The 27,628-nt window shown below is 48.1% G+C and overlaps 1 protein-coding gene across 3 annotated transcripts in view; it reads left to right on the top strand.

The window, feature by feature from the left end:
* Positions 1 to 27,628, top strand: part of LOC112570307 (kinesin-like protein KIF26A) — a 143,368-nt gene that overhangs the window by 9,407 nt on the left and 106,333 nt on the right. Inside the window, exons 2-4 of one of the 3 annotated variants that reach the window (XM_025248690.1) lie at positions 8,205 to 8,403; positions 25,844 to 26,014; positions 26,491 to 27,417. In XM_025248690.1, the coding sequence (XP_025104475.1) occupies positions 8,242 to 8,403; positions 25,844 to 26,014; positions 26,491 to 27,417 (1,260 nt within the window). In that variant the 5' untranslated portion in view covers positions 8,205 to 8,241. Of the gene's footprint in view, positions 1 to 8,204; positions 8,404 to 16,422; positions 16,887 to 25,843; positions 26,015 to 26,490; positions 27,418 to 27,628 lie in introns of those variants that run through there. The other 2 variants (XM_025248691.1, XM_025248692.1) reach the window with 2 other exon arrangements.

The raw sequence follows: 27,628 nt of genomic DNA, 5'->3' as shown, positions 1-27,628 counted from the left end.
AAACTGGGACGAAGGATTTGAAAAGAATCACGTCAAGGTTCACCAGATCACTCATGTCACACTTTATCTTCAAATTATCACCAGACCACGCATGTCACACCATATCTCAGACTATCACCAGGCTATGGCGCGGGTTTCCAAGCAGTTTCCCTTTCTTCAACACAAAAGCGGATGAGGTTGTGGCGGCACCGTTGCTGCAGACGTCTAGTTGAAGACTAAAAGTTTCTCCTTGTTTATTTGCTGAGAAACCTGCGTTAATGGAGGCATGCACCCACGCAATGTGACAGAGTGTGAGAGCCATTGACCAGCCCCGAAAAAGCTAATGGAGTTTTCAGAGTGCAAAGTTGTCTCACTCGTTTTTGTCGAATGGTAAAGAAAAGTGGAATTATTTTGTGGAGTTCAGCTTTTAGGTTGGTTTTCTTTCTCTTTTTTTCTTTTTTTTTTGGGGTGGGGGGTGTCGTGGTGTACGGGACTTTCACTAGTTTGACATCCGCCATAATACCCCGTGTGTAACAAATCTCTTTATAGAGGAAACACCTTACACGTGATTCTGTGTGTTTGTCGCGTTCATACGTATTTGTATTACAAGTAACTCTTGTGTGTGTGAGAGTGCCTACAGTTATATAGACAGACATCTGGAGTTTTGCAAGTGTCATGTTGCGGTTTTTATCGTGGTCGGTTATAACATTTAAAAGCCCACTTTTTTCAGAAGCAGTTGGACAGCATTAGGCACGCCGCAGCCTCAGACTTAAGCTGGCAGAGAAGAAATATTCCTGGTCTAAGTGCAACGAGCGATTAAGCAAGGCAGACAGGCCTTCGGTCGGTCGATCCCCCCGATGTTCCCCAGAAATTGAAAAATTACGTCTACATTGATTTCCCCGGGATAAAAAGCGAAGACTCCCTAGTCTATGCCTGACCTCCTTGACATTTGCAACGGTGACTCGCGCGCGCTGCCTTCTCCTTGCGCTGGGTGACGTGTCGGGTTCGGCCACCATCATCAGGGCCTCCACTTCACTCTGTGGCCTAATTACTGACGTCACGCCGCCCGCCCTCGCCCACTGACAGCCACTACCCTCCCCACTACCACCAATCAGAGAACAGTCTGAGGAGGGAGGGAAATGGAAGCTAAGGAAGCGGAGGAAAAGACAGTCGTGTGTGGCAGTGTGTCAGACAAATTGTGTGTGTCACAGTGTGTCACTGTGTGTGTCACAGTGTGTGATTTGTAATAGTTTGCCGTATATTTCAATCTTATGTATCCTTGACGATTGCTATCTATAGCACTCATCTCTGTCACAGACCCTCGCGATCCCAGCTTGCAGACCCTCGCCAATCTCTTTCACAGACCCTCACTGATATTTTACAGACCCTCACTAATCTCTCACAGACCCTCGCCGATCCCCTCTCACAGACCCTCACTGATCCCTCTTACATAACTTTGTTCACTCCTGTTCTTTTTCTATCTTTTAAGAGACAGACACGAATAGCGGGTCAACTGTATGGTCTGTCTGGCATATTGTAAGTAAAACTAGATAATAAACCCTTTCTATTGATTCTTAGTTGCGCTTTTCTTTCTGCGTGGCCATTAGCCCTAAAACAGTTTTCTCCTGTATGAGATCGAAGACTGTGAAGTGGAAAAGTACTTTTTGTAATTGGATTGCTTCTCGCAGCGGTGAGGGGCTGCTGTCTGGAGGCCGTGAGGAGCCGGGTACTTCTTGCCACACAGGCGAGTTGATGATCTCGAGGCCGTATGCATGAAGTGGCTGTAGCAATTAGATGAGATTTTAGGTCATTCATCAAAACTTGACATTCAAGGGCGAGAGTGGGACGAGGGTTTGAAGAATTTGGACGTCACCGTGCTCCCCGCTTCCCCGCCTCCCACACAGACCGCGTTTGCCTTTCAGTCTGAGTTCTCTTGCATGCAGCGTGCAGCACACTTCTTGCGACATGTCAAGTGTGCAGGCCAAAAAGACAAACGCAATTTCAGATTACGACGACTGCTGTTCGGTTGGCTACACACTTTTTGTTCCGGCTGAGCGATCGTTTCAGGGAGTCCGCAAACACCGATCGTCCAGACTTCATTTTCACTTACAGCTTTTATTTGAAAATGGCATCTGAAACCGTTGCAAGTACTGGGACCCAGCCGTGCATATAGCGCCATCTAGTGATTAGCAAAGTCGAGTGTGTAGGCACAGGGGCGGTAAGGACACTCGAGGACAAGCTGAGGACTCGCGGGTGACAACTCGCTGTGACAGATAGGGGGCGCTTTTAAGCAGCTGCTTGTCTTAGTATTTAGGCAGCGTGCAGCTCGGAGACTCTGTTACGTGAGAATGAACATTTTCTTGGCCTCATAATTTTCTCCTCGAAATTAAAAGTTTTTCTTTCCCCTCTAGCTGTTGAGCGTTTTGTGATGTGGACCTCATCTGATGGGTACAGCGGGTGTTAACCGCTTCTAGTGACTTGAAAATAACAAAAAGAAGAAACGACTTGATGTGAGAAACCGCTGTTAGCTGCTAAAGCGATAATAGTGTGAGCCACATTTTTACTTCTTGAATCGTGAAACGTGAACTACACACGTGTTAGAAAGTTGTGCACAGAATGAGATAGAAGTTGAATATTACAATTCATCATTACATTTTCTTGCAGTGTTTTTCTTTCAGATATCAACAGTAAAACTAAGAGTTTTGCATACAAACTGTCATGATTAGACAACACTTTCCATTATTCACGACATAGAAATCAAAGGATTCCAAGGTCTGAATTATCATTGTTGTTGGATGCACATAGAGAAAGAAGCTTTTAGTTTGTGGAATTTATTTTCCGAAATCATGTCATTTCTTTCTTGTTCAAGCTAAAGACTAAAAATATTATATTTTTATTCTATCAATATAATATAAACTCTTATTATTCCCAAAGACTAAAAATACAATCTACAAATCTTAGTCATTTTTTTTTTACATGAAGAGTGAACTGGCCTTCTTTTTTTGCATTATCAAATATCTTCATAAAATAATAATTAGCAAGATGTTAATGGCAGTAATATTAGCTGTGAACAGTAATGGATTATTGGAATGAACACCGCTAAACCCGTCATCGGAGATCATATCATACGAGGCATAATTCTAGCCTTGTGGTGTTCCCCGCTGTCACAGACTGCACATTAAGATCACACACAAAGATCGGTGTTACAGAAGCCATTAAAACCAGGGTCATGGCGAGTTGAGCAAGGTGACGTCCTGACGTGTCTTGCGGCGCATGCGCATGACCTACGTTATTGCGTTTGCTTCACTGCTGTTGCAGCACATTTTACCTCGCAAACAAACGAATTAACTTCGTGATTCGTCACAACTAGAAAAACAAAGATATAAAAAAAGTCAGCGGACAAACCAGTGGGCTATCAGATGTCTGGTGAAAGAGCTAAGGCATGCTTCGGCGAAATACTGGTGTAAACAAGGATCTGAAACACCACATAAAACGTCCGCAAGACAAAGTGTAGCGGGGACATAAGGCTGCCGTCTGGGGCTGAAGTTATGAACCAGAAGTACGTTCCATAGCCCCTGGATTGCTTTATCCCCACTCATTATATATACACATCTATCGCGGATTTTCTACTTCGCGGTTTTTCTCGAGTGAAGTATCCATCGATATTTTCGTGCTGGGAATTATCGTTCTACAAAATACCATAGATATTTCAACAGGAAAAAGATGAAAAATGTAGCTATATTTGTATTTCTATTAAAATACCATGGTTATTTTGTAGAAAGAAAGAAATAATTGTGTATGAGAAATCCATTGCTATGCGTAAGCGACGAGCCATGATTGTTATCTCCCATCTCGCAGCCAGTTCGCATCAGTTTTTTGGGGTTTCTTTGAGTACAGTTATAATTTTTTTACACTACTTGTTATTGTACTGTATTAATACCATGATTACTATATTACTTTACACTCACATGATATTGTTTACATCATGTATGTCCTATTTCGCGAAATGTTTATCGCGGCTGATCATAGCACCTATCCCCCGCGATAAACGAGGGAACACTGTACAATAGCAATAGCAAGCTGTCTGCAGCCATAGCCGTAAACCATACACAACAAGGATGCCTCTAGATTAATTGACCTCCTGGGACAATGTTTGTTTATAGTTACAGCACCGTGCAGGACTTCCGGTCCATTGCTAACCTTTGGGTAACCTTAACCCTGCTTCATAACGACGGCCCTTTCGAGGACTTTTTCTCGTTTCGCGTGCAGAAGGTGATACACTCAGCAGGAGAGATAAATTACCTCTGTTTCGCGGTATATATATGTTGTTTGCGGTGTTACCACTGTGCAGGCTGATTTCGAGGGTCTGCGAGGATCGTGTAGAACAAGTTGTATCACCACCCTGCACGTGTCCTGTCGCTGGTGTCCCATCTATCTTCCTCTCCGGCCTGACTCGCCATCGCTAGGGGGAAAAATATGGAAGCTGTGGACCAAGGGTCAGACACGTGACTTTATTGCCCACCATGGCTGTGTAGCGCGAGGCAGGCGCAGCTTTTGACTCCTTGTCAGTATCCAGCGCCATGATTTGTTTTGATCTCAGGAGGCGTGAGAAAGGACCCTACAGATAACAGGGTCACGTTGAAAAACGAGGCCTTCGTAGCAGTGGGAGGGAAACTATAATATGTTTGTCTGGGGTACGTTCTTTATTTTCTTCGCCCAGTAGTCGGGTTTGTTGGGATAATCGCAGAATTCTGGGTCTGTCCGCGACTAACAGCCCTCGTGTGATTGCCGCTGAGTTATGGGCCGACCTTTAGCGCTCGGCTGCTGTGCAAAGAATTTTCCATCATTTTTATTTCTGGTCTGGCTAAAAGTCATTTAGCTTTTAGCTGATGTGCTGTGCCCTCTTGTCAAGAAGTGAACGGAGAAGACAGATTTTTCAAAGAGCAAAGTTCTGCTTTGGCCAGTTCGCATAGACAAAATGTCAATGAATGTTACTGCAGAAACTAATGACTACAGCAAAACTTTTTTTAAAAAAAGAAGTGTCGGGCTTATCGTTAGCCCACCATTTAAATGTTCATTAGCCTGTTGGTTTCCTGCTGAGTGTAGGCAACGGTTAAATCCAATAAAATTTGTCACTATTTTCCTATGTTTCTCACCTCTCTATTTCAATTTGTTTCCTTGGGTGTGTGTGGAATATGATCGGAAATAACAGGGCTTATTAAAATGTCCCCCTAGTGCAGAATTTAGTGGCAAAAATATGTTTTCTGTTGCGATGTCATCTTTCAGCTTCATCAGCGGGAAAGCCGGGAGCAGTCAGCCAAGACTGAGTTCAGTTGGTTCAGCAAATCAGCCAGCGGGTCCTCCCTCGGCCATTTGATTCAAGAGTGGAAGAAGATTTAATTTACATGTTTTGAAGAAATAACTATTTTTTGCTTGTCATACTGTGCCACACATAAAACACTAGCCCATTAAAGAACTCAGTTGCGATGTGAGGTACCAGATATGTTGGGGTTGGGTTTTTTTTCCATTCATTTAGACAAGTGACAGGAGAAAATACGATGACGTTGAATGTAAACATGCCTGGATACAGCATGAAACTGCATTTCGTAATGAGAACAGGTTCACTGACTGTTTTGGTGGATCGATTCTTGTGCTTTTTTGCACAGAGAAAGGGCGAAATTTCTATTTAAGTGAAACGCCGTGTAACAAAATACAAATGCATTTTTTGTCTGCCTTGACAGCCTAAGAAAATGATGATGCTCGAGCTGCGATAACTGTTTTGAGGAGAGATGCCAAATGTGAGACCGATAGGTATTTTGTGAAGAGCAGGTCCAATAGGTGTTGAGATCAACCAGTTGGTGTAAACACCAGGGAGTGTCTACAGGCTAGGTGGCATCTTGCGTGGAGATCAAGGGGTGTCTGCAGACTAAAAGACATTGTGTGTTGAAGAGCAGGTGGTGCCTGCAGACTAGGCTTTGTCTGTGTGGATGGAAACCAGTTGATGTCTGTGTGCAGACTAAATAGTGCCTGCAGACTAGTCGCGTCTGTGTGCAGACTAAATAGTGCCTGCAGACTAGTCGGTGTCTGTATGCAGACCGAGTGCCTGCAGACGAGTCGATGACTGTGTGCAGACTGAATGTGCCTGCAGACTAGTCGATGACTGTGTGCAGACTAAAAAGTGCCTGCAGACTAGTCGATGACTGTGTGCAAGACTAAATAGTGCCTGCAGACTAGTCGATGACTGTGTGCAGACTAAATAGTACCTGCAGACTAGTCGATGACTGTGTGCAGACTAAATAGTGCCTGCAGACTAGTCGATGACTGTGTGCAGACTAAAAAAGTGCCTGCAGACTAGTCGATGACTGTGTGCAGACTACAAAAGTGCCTGCAGACTAGTCGATGACTGTGTGCAAGACTAAATAGTGCCTGCAGACTAGTCGATGACTGTGTGCAGACTAAATAGTACCTGCAGACTAGTCGATGGCTGTGTGCAAGACTAAATAATGCCTGCAGACTAGTCGATGACTGTGTGTAGACTAAATAGTACCTGCAGACTAGTCGGTGTCTGTATGGAGACCAACTGAGTGTCTGTAGACTAGTCGGTGACTGTGTGCAGACCCGGCGGTGTCTGCGTCCATTTTGTCATCCTTGCTTCTAGCGCTCGTTGCTCTGGTTGACTCAGAGGCTGGTCATGCAAGAGATCTGCTACTGTACGTCCGTCTTCTTAGGTCGTGTTCAGACCCGAAAGCGGAAGATACTAACATCAAGATTCCAGTTTTTCCCCCGCCATAAATTAAACGACCCTTTACCGTTTATTTTATTTTTTTTATCTTTTTTCCCCCTTGAAACACGAGGAGCCAGATTCCATGCACACTCCTTTGATTGAACAAAATGATTCGTCGCACTCATGCTTGAAGGATCAATCCTGTAGTGACGGATTGTGTCTTGTCGGTTATAACTGAACATATTTGGCTGTTTGATGATCAGTGGAAACAAACCTTAAAATAACTTTTCGATCCGTGTGTGTAGTCTCTCACTGTGTTGGTGGGAGGGATATTTTGAGGAGTGAGGGTTAGACGGTAGAGTGGGTAGATAGTGTAGATGAGGAAGATGCCTGAGATGTGGGAGGGACTCACACCACGACTGAAGGTGGGAGGGTAGGACAATACCCTGCTGCTGCAGGTTCATCGTTGCTTCGCGAAATGGTGCACAACATGCAAGTTCCCGGATGTGACGAGCGATGGAGAGGAAGTAGAAGAACACTGTGTGACGTGCGATGCGGAGAAAGTCGTCAGGAGAAATCGATGAGTTAACAAATGGCGAGGAGCAGATTTTCTGCGCTAAGTCACCTTGATCGGCTGGCTGACAGTGATAACAATCTGCATTGTCGCCGTGGACAGGGAGGGAAGGGAAAAGATGGGCTAGGGATGGATGGGAACTGTAGAACTGAGCTAAGTGGACATTCTCTCTGAAATATTGCTTTGCTCGTGATTATGTCTATGATTGGCATGCGTAATGCTGATAAGTGATGTCGAGAGAAGTACTCGCTTACTTTACATGTGTAGCAACACACCTTGTTTGTGTGCCAAATGTATCTTGGCTCGCTCCATTACAAACCTGAGTCCAAAAGTCAGAAAACAAAACGCAGATGATCACGAGACTGATGCAAAATCAGGCGACCACTGACTGTGGGGCACGTGCCGCTCGTTCCATTCGTCAACAAGTCGATAAAAAAATAGCCAACGAACACTTGTTCGTACTTGGTGATGAGAGAGATATTAATAAATATGGAGATGAAAATTCTGAGGATGTCATCCGAATAGCATATAAATAGAATAACGAGCGCATACTGTAGGTACCTGATTCTAGTGATAAACCCTATCTACCTATCTGATTCTTGTGACATATTTTACAAGTATGTCATGTATCTACTGGATTTTCTGAGGTAATCATCATCAAATCCGTCGTGCTTCTCAAATATCTAACAAATGTATGTGTGTAAAGCTGAGGGTACTTGAAACATTGATAACCGACACACCTGCTGTCTTCTGCTAATAACCCTACACGCAGCTGATTGAATGAATAGCAGTCCACCTGTCTGGGGGCTAGCTATAGCCCTCGTCCATTAGTGAGTTATGTGTATTTTTATTAGTGTGTTTGTGTGTGTTAATGTGCCATAGTGGTCAGTTTTTCGCTCATTAGTTGAGGTAATGACATCATTTCAGGTGGACCGCCACGGACTGTGTGACGTACTTCAGTGGAATGTACCCTGGCGCGGCGAACCCTTTACGTGATGTACGTGGTGTGAGGGTGGACCTAACATCATCAAGGCAAGGTCAACTCGCACGTCGCCATGGTGATGGTGGCGCCATGTGCTGCACTTCGTCAACTGTCCAAGGACTAGTCGGCCGCTACAAAGTTAAGGTGAGAGCTTGTTCCTCGTTGGCTGCTGGTTGGTTTGGCGGAAAAGTGTTTCCACTTAAAGATGATTTCGCATTATGAAGGAGGGGGAAGAAAATCTGGGTACCCGGAGAAAACACCCGACGGCCAACCCAAGCGAGTGTTGTAACCACTACACTACCGAGCGCTTCCCTCTTGTTTGTCGGAGGCTGGTGGTTTGTTAGTGGTCACCCGGGGTTCTTTTAGCTACTGTCAAGCTGCATTCTATCCGCACGTAACTCTCCAGCCGCCAAAGTTTTTTTTTTAAAAATTTGATTTCGTAATTTTATTAATTTTTCCATATTTTACTTACTTATCCTGTACTTTGTTATATTTCATTTTAATTTTGTTTTCAATTTGTATTGCAAGGGCTCAGATGGTTATGGACGACATTGCATGTGGCTTTTGGCTCTTGGGTGATGGGAAAAAGACGATGGAGTAGTAGACTGACAACGCAGCAGACTAATTAATACGATATGGACAGGCATGCTAATAATCTTAAGAGGTTTAATTGTGTGCATCGACGCATCGACGCATATGTGGCGTATTCCAGAAGTCCGATAACTCCACCTGCTAAGCGGCACAATTCACCACCAGGCTCTTCTTGTGTCGGGTTTTGTCAGTCAGTCATGGCGAGGAGGTGGGGATGTGAAGATTCTACTGTCTCTTTGAAAAAGATTGAGAAAAATGAGAGTTGCAGCGATCTTCATAGGGTGATGAGACCTGCATGCTGACTTGTGTGACAAAGTGCATGCAGCATTACCTACCCCTCAATCAATGCACTCAAACTGTGTTCCTGGTCGGCAACGCCCTCCTGTCAATCACAAAGACTCCCCGTCCCATGATGCCACAGTTTTGGTGACATTTGCACGTTACTAACCGTAAGACTGTCTTAAGTACGTCTGTAAGGTTTTTGTGGTGACCACGTGTCTCACATCGGTGACTATCACTTTCATGGCTCTGTGTCGACTACGACTACGACCTCTGTAGTGACAACATCTCATGTCTGTGGTGCGCAAGGACTGGCGGAGTAATAATCTGTACACCGTCTGATCTGTTCACCTATGAGCTACAGTACCTGGAGGTATTAAAGGATAGCATAACTTCCGGAAGTGAGTTTGATGCTACCAGGGGAAGCGACCCAGGGAGTTTTGTTACATGTTTTGTCCTTGCCTCAGGTCAGCGGTGGAGAGGAGTGGTAACACCAGACACCATATGCTGATTTTATGTCGATAACAATGTTTGAGCCTATTTCATCCTACTGTTGGGTGAACTCATTCTGTGCCCTCGCTGACGTCAGCTGCTGGTGTGTTCCAGTTTATACGACCCATTTCAGTGTGACCATCAAGTTAGTACATCATAAATAATTGCATTCGCTTAATTCTGCTCTTGAAATAATTACATTAACGCATCGCGAATGATAGGCAAGGAATGTCTCGTCGTGCAGGAGAGATGGAGACTTTCAAACCGTTTAATAATGTTAGAACACACTCACACAGAGTACCTTCCCCAGCCACACACACACGCAAACTTTCTTTAAAGGTTCGCTACGTTCCCACAGTAATGCTAAGTGGCTATAAAAAGGCTTATTTCAAAGCTAGACGGGTAGAAAGTCCCCTCCTGTAGTCCCAGTATGTTGTTACTGAGTCATGGTTGACTGATTGTTCACACGTCGATAGGCACGGCCGTGACTATGATACGCGCTATTATCTCTCGCATGTTTGATAGAAACACCCCCCTCCACTGCCTCCTGGGTCCCATCCCCTTCCCCCTCCCCTTTGTGAAGAAAAAAGCTTTAACGAGAAAGACGAGGTCAGCCTTCCCGCCACGTATCGTTACCCTCGACAGCAGCCGGAGAAGCAGAAAAGGGAAATTACTCTAGAACGCGTTCCATAAGGAAGGACAATTTCAAGGGCTGTTTGATGACGACTCGCACGAAATGAGCGCCTGTTTCATCGCTGATCTCGTGGCTGCTCAAGCTGCTTGATAGGCTCTCGCCTGTCCTCCCATCCCGTCATACCCAGCATCACCCCGAGTGCCCCTTTATCCTACTCCTCTGCCACCCCCAGTCAGTCGTCGGTTCACGCCTCTTGCCAATTTATTCAGGGACAGCTTTCATGAGCATAAACAGACCGACAAAGATTGTAATTTTCCGTTGCTTTTTTCCGGTCCAGCCCTCGGCATGGAACAAAGAGTTGGCGGTGACTTCCATGTGCTGTGACTTTGTCTGAGAATTTCCCTGGCTAATCAAGACAACTTCTGCTTCGCCAAACGAGTGCTGCTATTAATTTCCAAATTGGAAAAGACAGTTTTCTAGTCCCTGATCATTCGGCTGGTCATTCTGGAAGTCAAGCCGCCAGCCAATGAAAGACAAAGAGGAAGTCGTAGCTTTTTGTCGTTATGGGGCGAGATGGACAGCAGAGATCAGACGACCTCAACATCTTTGCTCGTGTGTTTGTGATGTGTTCTGACACCACACTGCGGCTCACTCGATCACGAGAACCGTTGAGCTGATTGTGGGAGATCGACCTCTGACAGGTCAGGAGCTGCTAGAAAATGAACTAATCAGATCGTCGGACGCTTATGAACGAACAGCCAATCATATTGTTGTCCATTGTTACTAACATCAGTCAGCCCATGATGTAGACCACCTACCCACCTAGCGTATGTTATGAGACCAGAGAGGGCGGCAAGGTCCAGTGATGCTGTTGGCAGGCCAGTGGTCACAGACACAATCCCCTCTCTTGTGTTCCAGTCTCAGCGTTTCCGGAAACACCTCCATCTCTATCGTATTTTGAGTTAAGCCAGATAAAGAGATGGTGAGTTCAACTCCCGCGTCGACCAATCTTCCAACACCGTTTAGAGCAAATGTGTGACTAACCAGATGTGCTTATCAACATCGTCGGAGTGCGCGCGGGGTGGGTTGGGTAATTCTTCACCACAGTGTGAATGAGCTTAATACCCCGAGCGCTGAAGATATCAAGATAACCAGATCAAAAACGAAAGGGACGACCTTTTCAAAGTGGCCGAGCCTCATAAACATACAATGGGCGGGCAAGGACCCACGACGGTCATCATGTCAGGATGGTTGGGGAGGTTGGTGGTGGGGTGGAGGACGTTCTCTGCTGATCAATGGAGTTGGGGGGGAGGGGAAGATAAAGTGTGGGGGGAGGAGGCTGCTGTAAAAGGGAGAAGAGGAAATTGTTTTTGTTTTCACGGATGAATGCAGCCCGTAGTGAGTTCGACCTCGTAAAAAGCTAGTGCCCCGCGGACAACCGAGGAAATTGTCAAGCTCGCGCCAAGTTTCGCAGAACAAAAGCGCGAACACCGCCGCCATGGCCTCGCTAGCATCCAGTGCTTTTCTTTGCACGCCATTGCCGAGGACCTTTTGTCGACCCCCCGCTGAACGCCAAGCCGCGACTAATAATGACGTTCCGTCGACCTGAAGTGAGTGCGCATGTCACTACCCACAGTGCTCAGTAGGGGCATATTAACTTCCTTTTACACTTTCTGTTCCTTTTTTGTCGAGTTTTTTGGTTAATGTGAAGCTTTTCGACGTTTCGAAAAACGTAGGTGATGCGAACATGCTAAAACCTTCGATTGAGATGAGACCGCGATAAGGTGGGTAATGACAATGCAGTCTTGCCACCCAGGCCATCCACCCGCCCACTCTAGCAACATCATGTGTTAGTCATAACATCTTGTAGTGGTTGGCTTTGCAGCACGGTGCTAACACAGTCTGGCCTGATCATGACACGTGACTGTAATGACACTGAGGCTGACGTTCACGTGCTCTGTGAAGCATGCTGCACACTTTACTGAGATCACGTGACCGGTCTGGCGACTGTCCCAGCCATAAATTGCTCTGGCGCCTAGAGAGAAATGCAGTGTTCACTCAAAAATATGAACACCGTACTTTTAACCGATGTGTGAGTTGTGATGTTTGCCTGTAAACAAAGACACGGGTGTTTACGTCACGTACACCGGCGACGTAAAGTTGGGGCTTGTCGTGATCTCTACGTCCTTCACGTCTCTGGGATTGTTTTCAACATTTTTAAAACGATTTACAATATTTTGTTTACGTTATTAGCCTGAAATTTTGAGGTAGGCATTCATTGTGGGATGTGAAGGAGTGGGTGAGGAGGTCTCATGATAATGTGAGTTTAGGAAGCTCGCCTTATGACAATGCTGCACAGACCACCTGACGGCCTGTCGGCCTGTCTGATACCCACGTCCATCAGGGTGTTCCCAGGACGCCTCGGCCATTCAGCCGAGATTTCGCAGAATCATCTCACTTGTTTGGCTAAGGAAGAGGTCGCCTCCCTTGCTACCTCCCACCAGACTTCCGGTGATGTTGCGAGTAGAGGTGTCAGTGTCAGTGTCAGTGTGTCAGGTGTCAGTGACGAGGGCGTCTCTGGTCCTTGATCAAAACTGGCTCGTGCACACACACTCTCTCACACACACACACACGCACACACGGGGAGCCAAGTGACGCCGCATCACGTCACGGTCTGCTGCTCCGTCAGACCTGGTATCTGGAGACACATCCCATCATTCTAAGGCCTGAGGTCGCAGAGTCTGCCGATACCCTAAAACCTCTTCCTTTCCCACCCTCTCACACACTTTGTTCCGTTTGTGGACATCTTCAACTTGTCATCGCGCGATGAAGAAAGCCAACATCCTTGGAATGAAGCAGCACGACGTGTGTTTATTTGTGAAGTAGTTCGTCTGATTGTTGTTAGCTAACGGTGGAGATGTAGTCTGCCAGCAGGTTCACATCCGAGGGTTTGAAGATTGTGCTGCAGCCTTTACTTTCGCCAATATTATTGTTGGTTGTGTCTCGTCTTACTCGAGTATTGCCTCATATTACCAACAATTGCTGCGTTGCCTGGGTTAGAAAAAAGTAGTTCCGTGATATTAGGCCTTTTGTTAGGGTTATGTCCATCTCCCCTCTTTGTCGCTGCTTTCTACATGACATGCTGTGTGTGTGTGTGTGGTTTGTTTTTTTTTTATACAGCTGTTTCATTATCGTAATTGTGCTGTCGTTGTTTACACTGTTATTTTGTAAGTGTGGAAGCATGATCCATCATCATTATCATCCTCTAAGTCTCAATGATGTTTAGGCTGATGGCAGGTGGTGGCCACAGTCCGCGTGACGTTCACTGCCTGGCATCTGGCGGTGACCGGTCTCCCAGCCCCACGTGACTTTACTCATGAGGTGACATTCTCTCGTAACCTTGTGTCAGTTTTGCACGTGACGTCTTACCAAACTTTGTTACCTCACTACTAAACACCCGTTGGCTTGCAGAACGCATTTCCTGTTTAGGAGTCCAGAGAGATCCGGGTGGGGAGGGTGGATTCGTGCAGGGCACCGCTTTGATGTACCCGGACTTATTTTTGTGGGCTACCCATGCTGTCTGACCCCAAGTTATGCGTCACCGCTGGTAAATCGCGTGACAGTCGGAGCGTACCCACCCTCCTCGAAGCCTTGCCGGTTGTCATTCACGAAAAGCCGAGTGTGTTTTACGGGTAGCCGAGCCTCTCTTACAGGTAGCCTTGTCTGCACGCAATGCAAGTCGGCGCCGTGCACCTACCCTCGGCTCTCATTGCATGCACTTCAATCCCACCTTTGACAATCTGACAATCAGGCTATTCTGTCCCCCATACCACATCCACCTTTCCCCAATTAACCGATCAACCACATTCTGAGATCACATCTCACTTTCCCGTTATAACCTTGGAGGTGTATGTACATGTTCCCGTCAAAGGACACACAGACAGACACACAGGCGGTCATACTATTGCATATTGTGTATCAATGCACACAAACTGACAAACACTCCTGTGCGCGCGACAAAAGGAGGAAAGAGTTGAGATCCGGTTCTTGAAGATGGCAGCACACAAAAAAAATAGAAATCAGACGATCAACAGCCGCCAGCCATTATTAAATGAGAAAGAAAAACATGTTGACAACACAAGAATACAATAACACGTTTCCGTTTTCTTCGATCCTCACTCGACAAAAAAAAAAAAAAGAAAAGATTCATTGTCGCCCTGTCGTCGCAGTCCACGAGTAGTCGGCCTTGTAATGAAAAACGTGACCGGAGTTCAAGTACTTCGCGGGGAATGGAACACCCCACAGATACTTCTCTGTCCGCTCCAGTCTCTTCTACACAAGCTGGTAGACAGGTAGAGGGAGGGTTGTGTCACACTAATCATGGATCAACAAGTCTGTCATGTCACGTTCACTGCTAGTACGTTTGTAGTGTCGCATCACTTCCGTTACCAGATGAACGGGTTGTGAACAAACAGCTTCTTCTACAACCAGTCATCTACAACTAGTGACTACTCTACTACTCTACCACCACGTTGATTGCCGGACTCCAGTGGCCGTAGTCATGAAGTGAGGTAAGTCGTTACCCCGGGGACAACATGGAGACAAATGCAGAATACGTGTCTGGTCTCAACAGTTATTCCGCGGTGTCCAGACATCGCAGTTGCAGGTATTCCCAGGGTAAAGTAACCTAAAGTAGTGTTTGTGAGGTCTGCACACTGCCTGACAACTGCGGAGATGAGACTCTTCGTCTTGTTGTCCCAAAGTTTTACCTCGCGTCATAAGTAAGGACGAGATATGAAGTATATCAACACTCTCTGCACTTCTTTTCATTGATCTTTTTCATTACTCATCAACCATCAGTCTGCCTATCTTCCACATTGTGCAAAGTCTCGCCATCACCATCGGATAGCAAGATGTTGTACTACTGGACTTGACGTGACAGCGCCACCTTTCAGACTGGGTATGGAGGAACAGCTCTGATGTCGGTGTGTCTGATGTTTTGTTTGTGTTCGCCCAGAGATATCACAAAGTCTGTCTTGAGTAATCCTAACGGCCACCCGGTTAGCGCTCATTCCTACGGCTGAAGTGTTAACATGGGGGGTCAAGGAATTTGACTTGGGTCTGTGGAACCCCCCTTCCCACCCTACCCCCTCCTGTCCGTGTGACAACGGTTTAGGACCCTCCTGAGCGCGGCGCCTGCTCGATCTCGAGGTGGAGACTTCCAGCGAGGCTGGCGCCGGAGTTTCATTGAGAACAAGTCACGGGTGAACTGGCTTTGCATGTCTTTTATTCTCTGCTCCAAGATCGTCAGTGCACTCTGAGACCTTGATCAATGGATGATAAGAATGGTCCTTTTGGGTAGAGTGCAGGTAAGGCAGCTTAATAATAAGTTCATTGAGACAGCGACACCTTGCAGTTAGTCAGGTGATAAAGAGCTTCTTTGTGCTCTCGCTTTCAATGAGACTTCCTGAGCAGCGACAGCGGCGACATCTTCCCTTGAGAATAGGCTGCAACCAGCTTCTACCCTGAAGTCATGCTCATTTCCTACCCTGCTGCACCCACCTTAAAGCCGACTCTTCACCCACCTGTTCACTTCAAAAATGGCCGCAGTGTCACCTGGAGCTAATTAAATTTATTCATAACAAAAGTCGAGAATCAGTCTTGCCCTCTGAACTCTTGTCTGCAACACCGCGTCCTTATTGCTCCGCACTCCTTGCACCTTGTCGGCAGGCAGGATGGTGCAGGTGGCAGGCACCATGTTGGTGTTCATGTTCAGACGACTGGTGAGGTATGAACGGCGGTGCCAGCGTCCTCACGTGCGAAGCCAGCACGTGCAGTCACGTGCCGGGGACAAGCTTAGCGGTGTCGGCTTTAGAGACGCTACACTTAATTGAATCTGGCGACTGTTGATAAGAGGCCGCAGGCGGGCAAATATTGGTTGACGGCAATCGCTTGGAGAGATTTGTCAACATGCACAGCGCTCCAGTGTGGACTGTGTGAATGACGGAATCACATTTTATTGCGCCACACTCAAGCGCCCTCCTGTGGGCTGCGGTAGGAGCAGTGAGCTCTGTACCCGACTTTTCCCTTTCCACCCGCTTTTTCTCTGTAACCTGCCTCGGCGACCTCCCTTACAAGCTCCTGCGGCCTGTCGGACGGTGACAGACGGTTGGGGAGGTTGGGTGGCGGGGTTTCGACAACGACTTGGACTATTTTTTGTAGCGTGCATGACGCCGCGTGGCTTAACATGCACTTGTGCCCCTCTAAGTCCTTCCCTTAACTCATGACACACCTCTTAAAGTTCAGCGGGGGGATCAAAGGCTCCGTCTTCTTTCAAGGTCGCCTTTTGCAGCTGACCCTAGGCGCACGGAGGTTACAGGTGGCGCTGCTCACACAGGTCGCGGTGTTCAAGGGGAAGCAGCCAAGGGAGGGCCGGGGGCTGACGTGCTGTGAGTCCGAGTGCAGCTTGCTGCAGGTTCAGGTTCCGCGGCAGTCGACTGGCAAAACCTCGCTGGACGCCGTTAGTGTCTCACCCGCCATTTCAAGGCCCGCCACAGCTACGTGGCGCCTCATGCGGCGACTGCACGCCCTCTGGTGCCAGCCCCTTGCCAGGTAGGCATCATTTCTACAGGTGCGCTTTTCTTGGGGTAGTTGTTGTTTTTGTTTTGTTTAACTTATTTGCTGTACGACAGGCAGCAGTGACGAGTAGACTAATGCATTCCACCCTTGGTGGTACGTCACACACCGGACATTGTGAGCGTGCACACCGGGTACATTGTACAAGAAGGGTATTCACCTTTGATTCTAGATGCTAGCTGCTCAACGCAGTCCCGGATGTTGGGCTCCTGGTACGTATTCCACTCCTGCGAAACGTCATTTGATGACGTCAACGGACTTTGGCGTCATAACTAGGTGTGTGCGTCAGCTTTAGATGACGTCGGTGTGACGTCGGTGTACCAGTTTAGGTCATGTGCGACAGGTTGAGGTGACGTCAGGATGTACGACAGCTCCGTGTGACGTGTGACATTACCTAATATTGTGAGATATCTCAGTAATTATTCTAAGTGTAGCTGATGATGTTGACTCGTCTTCTATAAATAACAAGGGCTGACATGTGACAGTGGAGACCATCATTGTCATGATGACGCTAGAACTGACCGTTAGTCTATTTCTCTCCACATTTCACGTCACAGCTGTAAGTACTTTACTTTAATTCCACGTCAACATGTTGTGCAGATATTATTTTTGTGACCGGTGTCGTTGAGCACGTGAACATGCTTGAATCGCGCCGGAAGGAGGTCAAAGAATAAACCCGCCTATGTTTACCCTGCAGTTCAGTAAACGGAACGGAGGAACAACAGCTGTTTACCAGGCAGTCAGTGAAAAGAACCGTTAAACGCCCCCTGGTGTACAAAAACGCCGAGGTCGCCGGTACTTGTGAATGAAAGAAATCTCTAGAAGTTTGTGTTTTCACTCGCTCCTTTGAAGCCACTTTCTCGTCACGTGACCACTTACCTGGCCGGTGGGTCGGACGCCGCCAGACGGAAAGGTCAGACGTGAACTACGTGTCTGTCCCGAGACAAGAGAGGGTTAGTCGCTGGTGTGTGGGCCACGTCACACCAAGACGTTGTGTACAGACGACCCGGACACCTCCTCTCTTCCTGTCATCTTCCTGCTCGAGGCTCGTCTGGCCACTGTAACAGTCAGCGCCCTCTGGTGGAGGTCTCCTGGGGTTGTGTCAGGTGACCTCCATAAGATACCTGCATCAGACAATATTGTGCAGCTGCTTCACAACCTTTCACCCTCTCTCACCGTACATACATGAAAACTGTGATCGTGGACTGAATGTTAGTTTTCTTTTTTGTATTTGTCACGATGAACCACTTCCAGTTTTATAAACAAGTTTACTGTGGTCTCTGTGGTTGCTAATGTGAGACCATTCACGAGTTACCCGTAAATAGCAGTCGGGAGTTGGCTGTGGTTGTTGTTTCCTAAGTTCCTTGTGTGACGGCGCATTGTTTTGTGTTTATTCACACTATTATCGGTGTTATCGTCATGTCGAGTGACAAAGACCTTTCTGTGGCCCTTTAATACGCGTTTGGCATTTAATCTGATTGATGCAGACAAAGATCTCTTCCTGATGCAGCTGAGATTTGTTTCCCCGATGTCCTGCCTGGGTCACAGCTGTAGACGATTGACCTTTTGCCGTCTGGGTGAAGTTGTAATTGTAGCCTACAAACAACTCGCGTCTTGTAGACTCCTTGACCACGTCCGCTGGGAGTTCTTGGCGGAACACGGCTGTGAGGAGGGGCTGACAACAGGGTGTCTAGACTTCACAGCCACATGTGGTGTTTACAGACAGACAAGTGTAGTGTTTACACACAGCCAGATGTAGTGTTTACACACAGTCAAAGGTAGAGTTTACAGACAGACAAGTGTAGTGTTTACAGACAGCCTAATGTAGTGTTTACAGACAGCCAACTGTAGTGTTTACACACAGCCAACTGAAGTGTTTACAGACAGCCAGATGTAGTGTTTACACACAGCCAAAGGTAGTGTTTACAGACAGCCAACTGTAGTGTTTACAGACAGCCAGATGTAGTGTTTACACACAGTCAAAGGTAGAGTTTACAGACAGACAAGTGTAGTGTTTACAGACAGCCTAATGTAGTGTTTACAGACAGCCAACTGTAGTGTTTACACACAGCCAAACGTGGTGTTTACAGACAGCCAAATGCAGTGTTTACGGACAGCCGAATGCAGTGTTTACGGACAGCCGAATGTAACGTTTACAGACTTACAGTCAAAGTGGTGGTTTACAAACTCAAAACCGTGAAAGGAACGAGAATGAAGTGAACGTGTGTTTTTGTAAAAAAAAGTTGTAGATCAGCGCCGATGGCTCATTACCAATTATTGCTGCGCAGCGCCGAATGGCTACCAAACATGTTGCGAGTGTCATTCACCCAGCGACTGTTCACTTTTGCGTCCTCAAGCCTGATGGTCATACAAGTCAACTCCAGTCCCTCCAACCAAAAGACGACGGTCTGTAGATGTCGCTGGGGTCGGTCAGACACCACGTGTCGCCCTGGTGATGGCTCCACAGTTAGACAGCTGGTGTCACCCTGATGACAGGGGCTCCGTCATACAAGCAGTAAAAGTGCCAGATACGTCACCTGTCATCGAAGTTTGTAACACCGCCCACACCCCTCAGCATCCTGTGGTGACGAGGCGTGTGCAGAGCGGAGAAGAAGAAGGAGGGTTTTGAGAGCAGGGGACGGCAACAGGTTTCCGTTGTTCGTAAGACTGTATCGCTAGGGGCTCACAGGCACGTGACACAATACAGATCACTCAGCACCAGACATGTGGTGTGTAGGTGCTTGCTGTTCCTGACCTCATTATTGTCGTTATATTATCATCACCAGCACCCATGTCTGATATTGAAATCGTTTTGACTTTAAAAAGATTGTGAGAAATAAACATTGGTCAAGATCCAAGTCGCCGCCGTCAGCATGATGAATTGTAGTTATCCTGGCTACAAACATGCAAAAGTTCAAGAAGGGCCAGGGGATAACAGAAGAGGAAACAACCCTGGATGACCAAATCCTAGATTTCTGTGACCAAAGGAGGGTCTTGATAAAAGGAAAAGCAGCCCCGAAGCAGTTTGGAGTACAAAGCAGTAAACTGTGACATCACGCACTGGATGAAGGCAGCTCGGGGGCAAGGCGTGTGGATTAGAGACCAGCACCGACACCAGCAACCTTGTGGTCAACGGCAGTGGAATTCAACTCAAGACACCAGCAGCCGTGAGTACTTGCCCCCTCTCCCCTTCTCAAAGATGGCGGCTAGACGGCAGAATCAAAGCACATCAGCAACAACGGCGATGGGATACCAGAGAAATGGCGCAATTTGGCACGGTGAACCCCACACGGCAGAGGGCACCTTGGAAGGGGCTTCACATTGGTGGACTGGAAGAATTGGCTTGCAAATGTAATGGAGGGACTACTCGTTGCATGCAGCAACTGCCAACAAGAGACCAGACTAGTGAGTCTTGCTAACCGCTGCGTTTATCCAATAGGTTCCTTCCCTCCTACGACCACCACAACAGTTCGTCGTCCGGAACGCAGTCACCGCAGTATGATAACATTCACAGATGACATGACGAGTGACACAGTTGAATACAAATATTTACCACCGCTATAGAGATACAGACTATATCATGGCTGTAGACATTTCTCTAGGGTGTCTCCGGGTATCTGTTGTAACTGTAATTACCTGTTAATGTTTTAATGAATCGCGGAGCCTGATGCCGGCATGTGGAGTCTTGTGCCGCATAATGAAGCATCTTCTGGGGCTGGCCCCATCATTTGGCAGTTGGGAGGGCCGTGGATGCGGCTACCAGTTGTGCAGACATCGGGAGAGAGAGAGAAAGACAGGGAGGGGTGAGAAAGTGAGAGGAAGGGTAAGAGGAAGCGATAGAGAGATAAGGACGGTTGGGTGGTGGGGAAGCGAGAGGTCGGCAGTCACAGTTGTCCGTCAGGACCGAGGCAGGAAAACTGATTATGGTAATTAGCGAGCAGGAACGAGAGAAGGCGGCGAGGCCCTCCCACCTTCAGCTACCACCCCAACACACCCACCACACCCAACCTCCCGCGCGTTCAGTGCTGCATGCTCCACTGCCTTCACGCTCCAGTCTGATTGGTTACAACCGACCTAGTGTGACGTCACACAGTCACGCCGTGTCATACCGTGACGTGCTTGTAAGTTTGGTGACAAAAGCAATGCGCAGCGCGTGTAGTGTGAGACAGCTGTCGAGTAGAATAAACTTTGTCTCTCCACTCGCACTTTCACTCCTCCACACACTTGTGACGTGAGAAGCTGAGAGGCAAGGTGCCAGCGGTACGTCACTACATCGAACCATTAATATTTTATTGAAGCGATGTAGAACACAGCTCTACTAATGTAGAAGATTGTCTGAGTGGCAAAATAATACCTTATCATAATTAATTACACATAAACAAAATTTATGTTCACTGATTTGATCACTTTGTTCTTTTTTTTTTTTTTAATCGACGGCCTTGGTTCTGTACTCCAATCTGAAGTCGAGCTGACAGAGGTGGCTTGTCGCCCTAGGGGCTGCATGTTGACCTGGGATGCCACGGGGTCGCGGGCTGTGCCACTGCCATTATTCATCCTGAGGTCGCTGCGTGACACCTGGGGGTGAGGTGGGGTGGGTGGGAGGAGAGAGAGAGAGGTGACGGACCCAACGTACAGTCTTCCTGATGGCGCAGGTCTCGTACCTTGAGCCACGGTCCTCGATAAGGACTGATCTTCACCACCTTGTTGGCGAATTTATTACCACTAAAGTTTACCCTGTAGGTCTAGTTGGGTACAAACTGTTTGTGAAGCAAACCACAGGTCAGCAGCACAACAACATCAACAGCTTGCTGGGTAGGAACAGTTCATAGCATCGCTTTGCTGTTACAGTGTATTCATCGCAGCCGCTTCTGTCGTCTTCACTGTGTGGGGCAGCCAGTGGTGTAGCAAGGATTGTACCAGCTACCCGTATCTACAGGACCCTACAGACTAATGTTCTACAGACAGCGGGAGAAAAGGTTACACAAACAGTACAATGTTTCTTGACTGCTGCGGTCTCGGCACGACGAGGGTGTTGTGTGGGTTACGTCACAGGACCCCAGCGCGAGAGAGGAGGGAAGCAGCTGTTTTCATCTTCACACCGACTCACTCCGTGGCTAGAGTACGTGCTAACTCCACTCCACCCCCTCCGAGAGGGAGTAGGGTTCATATAGTCAGTCCCCTTGGCCCTCGTGTCACCCCTGACAGGGAGGTCGCCTGTACTGCCCAGTGCCCCTCCCTACGCCGGGCTGAGGAGGTGTGTGGCTGTTGGCCTCCCGACCATCCAACAAGATGCCGGTTAGTTACTGAGTCGAGAGTTGGTTGTGTGCCACTAATGGTTCTCTTATTCACGGAAAGCAGTCAGGTCGTGGGAAGTCTGCTGGTGTAGTCGCTGGTGTAGTCGCTGGTGTATCCACCGCCGCTGTAGTGCATACAGTGACGACAACAACCTGGAGGTCGGCAGTCAAGGTTGTGGCACTTGCTTCAAGTTACCGTTACTGCAGTTCTGTAAAAGCGGTAAGGAGTGAACATTTAATTTATTTTGTCAGAAGCTAGCTAAACATTTACGTGATCCTTTACCTTGTAATGTTACCTTTAAATTCCATAACCTGAAATAACACGTTACTTTTTATCTGTCTCAATCTTGTAAAAGAGGGTATCTCTTCGATACCAGGGTGTTCGTTGCATGTCAGATGGTCAGCACCTCGCTAGTTATTTCAGGTGTTTCTCCAGGTATACAACTTTTTTAAATAACTTTTCACATATTATCATTTATTTTAAATGCTTCAAGTTACTGACTCACCCGAGAGTAATTGTTCTGGAATTACACCTGTTTGTACACCTGAATGGGATCATGGGTGGATGTCGTGCCTTGTGTACTAAAGATAGTGTCGGGTTTCGGAAGACACGAGCGTTCATCTCAGTATCCGCACAGTTCGAGATGACCTCGGTCAGGGAGGTCACTAGCGTGCACTAGGAAACCTTCACCAACGACTGATACGACAAAGGTGAGAAAATGAACTCGCCACAAGCTCAGGTGAGGTAGTGCTGTCTGTGAAGGAGAGGTGGGACTTGTGGACACAAGTTATCTGATGTCGTCACCTTAGAGGCCGCTCGTACAGCACGACGGTGACCCCATGTTGCAGGGTCAACCCCGTCAACGGTGACGTTCCTGGTCACAGGTCGTTTGCGACACCGTTAACTGGCGATTTTCTCAGCTGAACTTCTCATTGTAGTCTACGCGTTTGTTAGACCTCGTCAACACCTTTGACTTGCTTTCAACTCCGCTGTCTGTCTGATGGTTTTTGTCGACTTTGTTTCACCGTCGACACCGTTGTATTGATGGAGTCGCCATCAGTGTGTGACATGGATCTTCTGAATTTGATTTCTTTGCTCGCCCTCAGTCGAAATAATTATTGTCATCGTCAGTTATCTTCCCCTGTCCTAATACAATAATAAGTACAACAAAGTCTTGTAGACAAGAGTTTGCAGAGAAACAGTAACGAGATTTGTTGCAACTGACGCTGGCACTAGAGTGACGTCACGGTTGTGCAGCCGTGGCACATCCAGCTTTCTGGCCAACAGGAGCTGTTGTGTCAATCTGCTCCGAGTTTAATAATGAATTTTTTTGTCGATAAGCCACAGGAGGGACGAGCGAGCGCCCTTTAATTAAAGGTTTTTGCCGAGATTACCAGAGTGACTCATGCCCCATGTGACGTCACGTGTCAGCAGACGACAATGAGTAGTGTCCCTTGACACCGTTTTCTGTAGTGAAGCCGCTTCGTCTCATAAACCGAGATATAACAAATTAATTACTTCACAGCCTTTCTGTCGCGCGGCCAGAAGACCTAGGGCCATCATATTGATTCTGATTAACAATGACGATGCTATGATGATGGCGGGGTGGCCGCAGTCCTGGCACTAAATCTGTTTCATTGTAATTAGTGTCTGCACCAAATGGTCTTGACCTCCCAGGCTCCGGCCTCATCTGCGCTGGCATCTTTTGGGGGAAAACTGACGAAGCAAGACCCTAGCATTCCAGACACCCGGAGATAAATTACAAACTGGGTGGCAGCCTGAGCTCCGTTTGAACTTTCCATGATGTTACAACTGAGAGAATAACTTTTTGTACCTTCCTTATTGCCATCCTTTCTTTTTCTGTGATGAATACCCGGATATGTAGTTTTATAGGCGTGCACCTCTTAACGGCTTTTGTGGTTGTTACTGAATCACGTGGCATCATTTGAGTTGTGGGTCATCACCCGGGATGGTCATCTTGTATATTGAAGATGTTTAATCTTCATTTCCCTTCTCAGCATCTGTTCTGTGAAACTGCTGTTTGTGTTGATTGAGTTTCGCAAATTAACAGCTGTCAGAGACAGTTGCAATCTACATTTACACTACCTACAACAGTAAATGCAACCTCAGACGGAGATTGTTCACGTGTCATGTGTGGTACCCGATGTGTACCCGGAAGCGAGCGAGCGCTTACTGCTTTTTTGTGGTCACGTGGTTTCATGCGTGGTCGTCGGTTTGTGCTTCACGAGATCTCGCGGACAGGGAAGTGGTGCGACGTGCCGAGAAATTACCCAGGAAGCTTCGCAAGTTGCCGGCGATGTGTCTTGAAGGGTCTCCGCCAGTCGCTGTGCGGTGCCTGGCGCAACCCTCCGACACCTTTAATACCCGATATTGTGGGTAGCGATGCTGTGATTCAGTATCCTGTCAAACAATTAGTTTTCTGGCCGATTACACGCCACTGGCTAATTACTGTCACGTGGCCTGCCGAGACGAATGACCTAGAACAATTGTTTGTGTGGAGCACCACTCGCAGACGAGGTGATAGCAGCAGGGAGGCTTCTCCCCCCCCACCTTGACCAGCAGTTGCTTCCAGTAGATGGTGTGGGGGGTAGGGAGGAGGGAAGAAGGGAGAGAAGCTTTGTGGAGACAGAAGCCACTTACTGCGATGCACTAATGTCATTACACTGACCACTTTGTTTGGAGACTTATCTAGCATCACCGCCTCCTGTAGACACAGGGGAGGCTATTCCTGTCTTTAGAAGACATTTGTGAAGCCTCCTGGTGTCTGTGAAGTGAATTCACGCCGGCAGCTGCCATTGCTGGGCAGTAAATGGAGGTCTTTAGTGTTTAGAGGGATGAACAACACCTACTGACCGATAAACTTATTTATGACCAACTGTCAGTGTTGCCTGACTCTACTCGCCAACTTTACCGATGGTGATGTCATTAGTATTTTAACATGCATGACTGAGACTGTGATTTATAAACAACCTACCTTGCGATGGTCCTTCTGACCACGATAACGATGGGATGGATTCTTTCACCTCACGTACTTGACGCATCTTGGGTGGGTTACAGACACCTCGCACAACTTGTTGTTCAGAGAGCCACGTGCTGCAGAGCATGTACCCAGACACGCGTTGGTTTGATACCCTTGTAAAGTTTAGAGACAACTTCATCTGCTGATGTCTTGATCATCATGTTTGTGGCCAGCCGAGCGTGGAGTGTGACGGTCGTGCTGATGGATAGTTGTAGACCACGAGCGTGCTTTCACACCTCTACAGGTTGTGGGGTGGGATGGGTGGGGTGAGGGAAGGTGGAGGGACCGACCACCTGCTGTGACCCGTCACCTCAAGGACGTCAGCACCTGGGTCTCGCCGACCCGCTTTTGTGAGGGGAACAAGGGGTGGAAGCTTCAGGAGCACAGAGCAGTTTATTTTCCTAGCGTGGACTGTCAAAGTCAGTCTGTAGGCGTTGACCCTCCCCACCAATCGACGGACTACGACACTGATCCTCGTGACACAAGTCGACAGTTCCCTGACTGCCTGTGTGACAACAGTAGTAACACTGTCACACCCTGCAAGGTCTCGCCTGTATACCCTGATGTGATCATAGCCACCCGCGTGCTCAGTCAAGCGTGTCGGTGTCGTGTTGCAGATGAAGCAGGCGGGAGAGCGACCTCGAGGCTCGCGCACAGCGATACCCCAGTACCTCCGCTCGTGCCAGGCCCCTCTTCACCAGCACCAGCAGCACCCGCTAGAAGGGAGAGTGCCAGGGGTAGGGGCGAGTAGTGATGGAAGGTACCCGGCCAAGCTGTCTGCTAGACAGGTATGTGCTTCTGTTCTGGTGTGTGTCAGTCAGTCAGCTTTGTGTCAATAAGGTGTGTGTCAGTCAGCTTTGTGTCTTTTACTACACGTCATATGCATTGTACATGGTACTGTGTCACTATACTGTGTCACTATGTCACTATACTGTGTCACTATACATTATGCATGGCACTATGGCACTACACTATGTCACTATACTATGTCATTATGTCACTATACTGTGTCACTATACATTGTGCATGGTGCTATGTCACTATACTGTATCACTATGTCACTATACTGTGTCACTGTGCATGGTGCTATGTCACTATACTGTGTCACTATGTCACTATACTGTGTCACTGTGCATGGTGCTATGTCACTATACTGTATCACTATGTCACTATACTGTGTCACTGTGCATGGTGCTATGTCACTATACTGTGTCACTATGTCACTATACTTTGTCACTATACTGTGAACTGTTCCTGGTGGCAGGAGCGGACCCTCGTCTCACCCTACGCTACAGGCCTGTGCAGTCCGGGCTCCCCCACGCTCCCATCGTCTCCACCCGTGGCCCGTCACTTGCCGTCTCCTCCCGTAGGCCGTCACTCGTCGTCTCCAGCTCAGCGGGACGATGACCACGCTCCCAGCAAGGGGCAGCACTCTATGATGTCTCCAGACCGCGAGCGGCACCAGTCCCCTCTGTGCACTCAGCATCACCAGCACCACCCTCAGCCGCAGCACCACGCCTACATAGTGTCGTACGCCTGCGTGACCCCCACACACAACGGCTACGACGGCGGAGCGGGGGGCAGGGGAGGGGACACGTCCAGCAGCCACGTCCACAACAGCTCAAGTGCCTCGTTCGCATCGTCAGTCTCCTCCACCACCGCCTCCACATCTACTACCACGACAACCACGACAGCCACGTCCTTGCCGTCGCCGATGTCGCTGCAGGACTACCCCATCCGAGGCACCATCTCGCCGCTGTCCAGCCAGGTGGGGGTGCCCGCACGGCGACAAGGTGGTGGTGGTGGTCGTGACGGGGACGGACCGGAAGAGATATCGTTCGTGTTCGGACGGCCAGACACCCCAGATGCCGCCGTTGTGGGGCGCTGCATGTCGCCTCCCTTATCGTGTGGGGGAGGAGGGAGTAAGCGGCCCTTGTCGCCGGGGTCACGTGACCTGTTGCCCATTCGAAGGACGTTAAGTGCCAGTGCCTCTACATCCCTGGTGGTGGAGCGGGAGGTCATGTCGCCTCCGCCTGTGTCTTCGTCGTCGTCGCTGTGGTCGTGGGGGGAGGGGCAGATGCTGCAGGGCGGGGTGTGCTGCGAGCACTGTAACGCCTGCCTCATCGACTTCAAGCGCCAGGCGCTGCGCCTCATGTTTCCAGACACCGGCAACGGACCATGTCTCGCGCAGGTAGTCACGTGACCATGTCGTGTGTCTGTGTGTGTGAGAGAGAGAATGTATCCTTGTGTCTGGAGTGTTGAAAGTGTTTTGTATGGGTGTCAGTGTGTGTGTGTAAGTGTATGTGTGAGAGTTAATATGAGAGAAAGAGTGAGTGGGTGTTTGTGAGAATGTTTGTGTGTGCGTGCGTGCGTGTTTCATCTTCGTATTTTGCTAAAGTATG

The sequence above is a fragment of the Pomacea canaliculata genome, linkage group LG8 (genome assembly GCF_003073045.1).
Source record: "Pomacea canaliculata isolate SZHN2017 linkage group LG8, ASM307304v1, whole genome shotgun sequence".
In the NCBI taxonomy this organism is placed as follows: Eukaryota; Metazoa; Mollusca; class Gastropoda; order Architaenioglossa; family Ampullariidae; genus Pomacea; species Pomacea canaliculata.
Note: the sequence above shows the minus strand (reverse complement) of the source record. Positions and strands in the feature narration are given on the sequence as shown.